Source organism: Dipodomys spectabilis, unplaced genomic scaffold (assembly GCF_019054845.1).
Source record: "Dipodomys spectabilis isolate Male_0828 unplaced genomic scaffold, ASM1905484v1 ptg000262l, whole genome shotgun sequence".
Taxonomy (NCBI): Eukaryota; Metazoa; Chordata; class Mammalia; order Rodentia; family Heteromyidae; genus Dipodomys; species Dipodomys spectabilis.
The window spans coordinates 4,540,631-4,547,158 of record NW_024870939.1 but is presented as its reverse complement, the minus strand read 5'-3'; the positions used below and the strand labels follow the sequence as shown (position 1 = coordinate 4,547,158).

Genomic DNA, 6,528 nt, shown 5'->3' with positions numbered 1-6,528 from the left:
AACCCAGGGCCTCAGGCATGCAAGGCAAGTGCTCTACCACTGAGCCACCTTCCCAGCCTGAAACTTGTAAACTCTTTTACTATTAAAATACTATCTTCTGACTTGAATTTTTAATTAGTAAATGTTCTATTCTTAACCTAGGATTTTTTTCTATGGCCTCCGGAGTCCTGGGATTACAGGCATGCACCATATATTTAGATACTATTAAAGGCTCTATTTTGAAACATGATGGTAGACGTTTCAATGTTCATTACAGATCAAGTCATATAATATTCCATATTTGTGATTTATTTCACAGTTTATAGACACAGTTCCCTCAGTCCCCTTGTTCAGATTCCATGCTCAGGAAGAGCCTTCTGGTAATGATGCATTGGTCCAACTGTGGCTTTGCCTACAATGAAAGAATGATCACACAATTCTGGGATGATATGATTCTCTTTCGTGGCATAATAAACATGAACAAATTTCATTTATTTAAAAAATACTAAGAAAATAATGACTTAGTTTACTGAATAATTGTGTTCTCATAAGTTTTCCAATAAGTCCTCTGAGAGCCAACACATCTTCTACTGCTACCAATTGTGTTCTCAAAGTCAGGATGTTTTTGAGGCTTGGATTTCATCCCATATTGCAGCTTCAAGCTTTGAAGTATCATATTCCCTCATCATATCAAACTCCAGCCAAGGCTTACTCCACTTCTGAGCTTCCTTCATTTGTTCTTCAGTTAAAGCAAGATCAAATCTGATTCCTTTAATATTGAATTGTGGACGTTCCCAGCGCTTAGACCAGGGTTTAGGTTTCATTTTTACTTTCAGCTAAGGAAGATAGTAAACAACTAAGTATTAGCCTGATACAAATATTTTTAAAAAATTATTTTTTTTAAGAAATGGAATTCTTTTTTCCATCTTTTTTTTTTGGCCGGTCATGGGGCCCGAACTCTGTGCCTGGGTGCTGAGGAGCTCTTAAGCTCAAGTCTAGTGCTCTACCACTTGAGCCACTGTGCCACTTCCAGCTTTTTCTGCTTCTGTGGTGCTGAGGAATTGAACCCAGGGCCTCATGCATGTAAGGCAAGCACTCTACCACTGAGCCACTTTTTATAAGAGGATTTCTTTGTTGCTTTGTATGTCCCTCCCCCACGGTCTAACCCTTGCTTTCACTTTATTTGAGGTTGGTATAATTTGTGGAGGGGAAGGGCAAAAACAAATAATTTAAATAGGGATACAGGTGGACCCTTGCAACAATGAGATGTACAAGTCTTTATGTCGAAAAACTAACTTTACAACTTTGGGGGGTGGGAGGGAGATGGAAAGGGATGGGAAAGGATGGGAAGGGATGGGAAGGGGAAACAAAGGAGGAGGCAACAATGCTTGATAAGAAATGTACTAATTATCTTGCCCATGTAATTGTAACCCCTCTATACAGTATTTTCATAATAAAATAAATTTCTGAAGCTTTCATTAAGATGGAACACAGGATTTCATGCATGTGAGACAAGAGGGCTACACCCCTGAGATGATTCTTTAGTATTTTATACTTATATTTCTAACTCAAAATATACAACTTATACCTCATTAATAGGAACTTCCTGGTTCGACTCTGATATTACTGGTTTCATATTCATATCAAAAGTGCTATACTCAGGAAGGGCATCACGTAAGTACATCAAGTTATCATCCAGCCGTTTCTCTAATTTGACTACTTGGATCTCATGGATTCGAGGATTATACAGTTCAAAGCAAATCTCAACACCTAAAAAAAAAAAAAACCACAGTCTTACAATCCAAGTCACCTTGAAAATGCCTCAAATACATAAAGCAACTAACATAAAGATACTACAAGAAGAAAACAAGAAATTTACAATTTTTAAGATGAAACTTACTGAAAAAAACCTAAATCTGTCTAAATTAAAGATTGAGATTAATGCTTCCATCAAAGAATGGAAATGGAAAGACTTGGAAAAATGGTATTAAGCAAAGGATACTTTGAAGGTATGTAAATACAGGAGTTTGCCATCAAAGATGCCTACATTGCCTAGGAGAGGATCACAAGGGCTCAATAGCTATGTGCATAGGACCATATAAAGTGATGCTGAAATGAATTCCAAGAAATGGAAACAAGTGTTTTCTTATTGTACGGTTTATTCCCTTTTGTCACCTTTTGATTTCTGTAACTTTTGTATATAAGTATCTGATTTGGGGAGTGGAAGGGAAAACAAAAATGGGGGACAAAGGGTGAACCAATTCAGCAGTGATACTCACTGGATACTATGTTAAAAATGAACTACATACTATTTAGGGGGGAGGGAAGTCTGGAGGGGAAAAACTGGGAGAAAATGGGAGAGGGTAACACTGCCCAAAAAGAAGATACTTATAACTATACCCCCACTGTTTATCACCTTTACAATAAAATTTAAATTACAAAAAGATAAAAAGAACAAAAAGTAAGGAACCCTAAATGACAATGACTTAAGTCTTAAGAAGACTTGCCCTCTACAAATATGTTGTCCGAGAGTGCTTTAATTCTTGTGTAAGTTTAGAGAAAGACTGAGCATGTGATGTCTTCTCCATGTGTTGTCCTTTTTGATTTCCCAATGGACAGATTCAAAATAATCATCCCTATTAAAGTAACAAAACTAATTATGTAAAATTAATAAAAAGCTGTGCTGGTGGTTCATGCCTGTCAGCTATATAGGAAGCTGAGATCTGAGGATCGTTAAAAGACTGGGTAGGTAAGTTCATGAAACTTTTATCTCCAGTTAACCACCAGAGGAGCTGTGGCTCAAGTGTTAGACCACCAGCCTTCAATAAAAAATAAAAAAAAAAGCTAAGGAGCAGTGCCCAGAATCTGAGTTCAAGACCCAATACTGGCCAACAAAAAGAAGTAAACATTTGAATTCTAACTGATGACAGTTTTTATTAGCACTAGAATCCTTTATGTGAAACAGACCAGCAACTATAATGAGATGCTGTAAGTCATCATTTTATATATGTTGTGAAACTCAAGAGCAAAGGTATATTTAAAGTTTATTCCAAAAGAAATATAAATGCTATGATATATACTCCACATTAGCTTTTAGTGTTTGGTACCAAAATGAAAGCCAATATTTACCATTCAGTATACTTATTCTATTTCAGACACTGACCTAGGAACTATGCCTACAGCAAAGCAAAACAAGATCATTCTCCTCCCATCAAGTTTACCTAGGAGATAACAGCAACCTTAAAAAAGACCATCAGGGAAAGTCTCACTGATAAGATATCTGAAATGGCACATAAAGGGCCAAGAAGCCCCAGACAGAACAAGCCAGTATAGTGACACATATTTGTAGTCTTAGCTACTGTAAAGGCTGATACGGGAATATCAGTTGAGCCCACAAGACTGTCAAGGAAAGGAAAGAAGAAAAGGAAAAGAAGAGGAAAACATTCCCAATTAAAAAAAAAAGGTAGATCAAAAAAAAAAAGAAAAACAGGAGGGAAGAGAAAGGGAAGAGCAAATATGAAGGCTGTGGGGTATGAAAAACGAGACATGCTGAGAAAACCAGGGAAAGGATCACTTGGTAGAAACACAGAAATACACCAAGCAAGGGGAGCATGGATGTGTCCCCTCCATGACACATGGTGAAAAGCCTGGTTCTACTGAGAAGTGAGACCTCTGGGTAAGCAAGGAACTCAGGAGTTGTCTGCCCTCATGAGTAGAATGGTATCTTATGAAAGGGCTGGAAGGAACCAGCTTAGATCTTTTGCCTTCATCCTCTATAGGAGCTGAGGACTTAGTACTTGTCTCCTCTGAGGACATGGCAACTAGATGCCACTCAGGAGGCAGGGATGGGCCCCACCAGACACAGATTCTGCCAGTGTCCTGATCGTGTACTCTTCAGCCTCCAGATCTGTGAGAAATAAATGTTCTTTACAAATGACAACTTGGGCACTTGGTGACAGCAGCAGCTATGGGATAAGAGAGCAGGAAGAGAAAATGGAGATGTACCAGTGTGGGGAAGGGGGGCGAAAATGATGTCAGGGAAGAGACAATGGGGAGGGAGGAAAAATATAAAATTAGAATCTTTCTTTCGGGAGTCTAAATCTAGAACATGTATTGGCTGAATGTGTGAAAGGAAATGAAAACAGCACCTGATTTCTAGTTTAAGTAGGCTATGATTCCATTTTAGGGGCAAGTAACTCACAAGGATATCATACCTGTCTAATGTTCCCAGGGTTATCTGCTCCTTCAAGGATTATCCCTGCAATGCTATGCAGACTTCTGTGCTGCCATGGTTGGGGAAGACTACTTCGAATGACTGTGGTCATTAGTAAGAAACAGAATAAAAGAAACCTTCAAGAGAAGGCACTTAAGCAATAGCCATAGTTGTTAATTCAATCAAAGGCCAGAGGCTTCATGTTATCTTCCCTAGATAGATACCCCCTCAATCAAGCTTCAATGGTTTATCCAAGGAATGAAGAAACAAAAAAAAGTCCTGAGATAACATTTCCTAGACAAATGAAATAATGTAATGCCACTTACCTTGTCCTTCAATAGTATTCCTAAGGATAAAAGTAGCGCCAAGTCCTGCCCCTGACCTCTGGATGCAGATCCCCAGGAACTGGCTGGTTTTCCCATTGGCATAAGGGTCTGCTGTGGTGACACGCAGTATGCTTCCTACAAAGGAGAAGCCAGCGTTTATGGAATGAAGAAAAATGATAACATGTCCAGACCACTTACCTTCCGAATAGTCTAATATTAGCAAAAAGTTCCTCCTACAGACAAAACTCAGATATGTAAGGAATGATGTTTATAAAAAGAAAACTAACCCTCCAACTAATAAAAGCATCCAACTGGTACTGACCAACATAGAACTCTGGGATGTGAAGTACTTTTCTCCTTTCTAACATGTCTTTTCTTTCCAGGTAATATTTCAGAGGACTTGTTCTTCCCCTTGGAGGAATGAATTCAGGACTCAAGAACCTGTGAAAAATAGGAATTTTTTTAAAAAATGAAAAACTCAAGCTACTATGGGGGAAAAAATGTCACTTTACATGGGGGAATATGGTGTTTATCTATTCTTTGTTCTCTTTAGTAAAAAGTCACTGTTATCTCTGAAACTTCAGTTCTAAAGTTATTGTGAAAGCCCCTGAAGATAGCTAACAATTCTTCAGCATTTTGTCAAAAGCTTTTAAAACACCTACGGCGTTAATATGGTATGAATCTTAAGTATCTTCCTCCCCCAAATGCCATATAAGCTAAGGGCTTGGTGGCCAGCCACTTGGAGGTAGTGGAACAAACCTTTCCTCCTTTAAGTTGATTATGTTAGGAAGTCAGTCACAATGACAGAAAGCCAACCCAGAAGCATAGCTTAGTTCCTTCAGCAACTAGATGATTACCAGTGTCTTCTCATTTTACAGATGAAGAGGCTGAAGGTATGAGTCGGTCAAGTCAGGATTTAAGTGTAGTCGCCTGGATGGCTTTTCACCCAGCTCGACAGAGGGGGGCACTTTCTACACATCTTCGCCTTTAAATCCACTTAGGAGTGAACCAGGTTTCTATGCACAGTTTGGGTGAGCAAATTAGTTCGGCTTTACTAAATTGCCAGGAATTCCCGCCTGAATCACGGTGAGTTTTGACTAGTTGATTTCTACCCCAAACTTAAGGCTAGGGGGAGGGAAAACTTAACCACTCTATTCCCACCACTCCGAGTCAGGCCTATGGCGCATGCGCATCCCGCGCAAAGCTCCCGGATCCCGCCAACCCCTACCCCGATTCCCCGACGTCCCCGCGCCGCTCAGCCCTCACCTCCTCTCCTCGCCTGGGGGCTGCCGCTTGTCCACGATGACGGGTTTCTGCGGCGGCCGGAAGGCGCCGGGCTCTAAAGGCCCCGAGCTCTGCAGCCGGCCCGGCTCCGCGCGCAGCCCTGCAAACGTGGAGGGAGGTCAGACACCGTGGCCCGCCCTGAGACCCGCGAAACCCCGCCGCCTCTGACCCTGACCGCACCCGGGCCGACCAGCCCAGCTCCACTTACGACAGACGACGGAAGCTGGCGCGCGGAGTAGCGCCCTCGCTGCTCTGAAGCTTTGGGTCAGCCCCATTGGGCGCCTGCAGCCACCTGCCATGCAGGCCGCCATGTCTGCAGGGTCAGGTTGGGACTACAACTCCCAGAAGTCAGTGTGGCGACGTTGTTAGCCGTCGCATTCAGATGGTGGCCGGTAGCGGACAAAAGGGGCAAATCTCCAAGTTTAGTGCTACTTTAATTAGTTATCTGGGTGCCTGCTTCATTACTTCCCTATTTCACCATAATGAACTAAGCTACAACCCTGCAAAAAGGTTTTCTCCCAGCCAGGAAACGATGCCCCTTCTCTTTGCACTAGCTCTTATCTTCAGTTTCTCACATCAAAAGCCCAATAGAGGCTCTCATTCCTTGCTAGTGTCTTCTATTAGCCACTCTGATCTCAACTTCAGGTTTTCTTTTTTTGTGCAATTACTAGGTTAGTATTTAAATCTTGTATTGTACTATAAGTTCTGTAAGGTTCGCTCCTGGAT

General features: G+C 41.2%; 1 protein-coding gene across 1 annotated transcript; it reads right to left on the bottom strand.

Annotated features, from left to right (window-relative positions):
• Positions 1–267: 267 nt before the first annotated feature.
• Mrpl19 (mitochondrial ribosomal protein L19) lies at positions 268–6,122 on the bottom strand. Its single transcript, XM_042699737.1, has 6 exons — positions 6,011–6,122; positions 5,785–5,902; positions 4,841–4,959; positions 4,519–4,653; positions 1,568–1,749; positions 268–815 (listed from the first exon to the last, which is right to left on the bottom strand). The coding sequence occupies exons 1-6, from the start codon at positions 6,111–6,113 to the stop codon at positions 594–596; spliced, it is 879 nt and encodes a 292-aa protein (XP_042555671.1). The 5' UTR covers positions 6,114–6,122; the 3' UTR covers positions 268–593.
• Between the last annotated feature and the right edge of the window lie 406 nt (positions 6,123–6,528).

What these genes read in the sequence shown, in the direction of transcription:
- Mrpl19 (XM_042699737.1), bottom strand. Translation starts at nt 6,113, where the DNA reads ATGGCGGCCTGCATGGCAGGTGGCTGCAGGCGCCCAATGGGGCTGACC. An exon ending in CATCCCAGAGTTCTATGTTG is followed by an intron (nt 4,654 to 4,840) that starts GTCAGTACCAGT and finishes TCTCCTTTGTAG; the next exon opens with GAAGCATACTGCGTGTCACC. An exon ending in GAATACTATTGAAGGACAAG is followed by an intron (nt 1,750 to 4,518) that starts GTAAGTGGCATT and finishes TTTTTTTTTTAG; the next exon opens with GTGTTGAGATTTGCTTTGAA.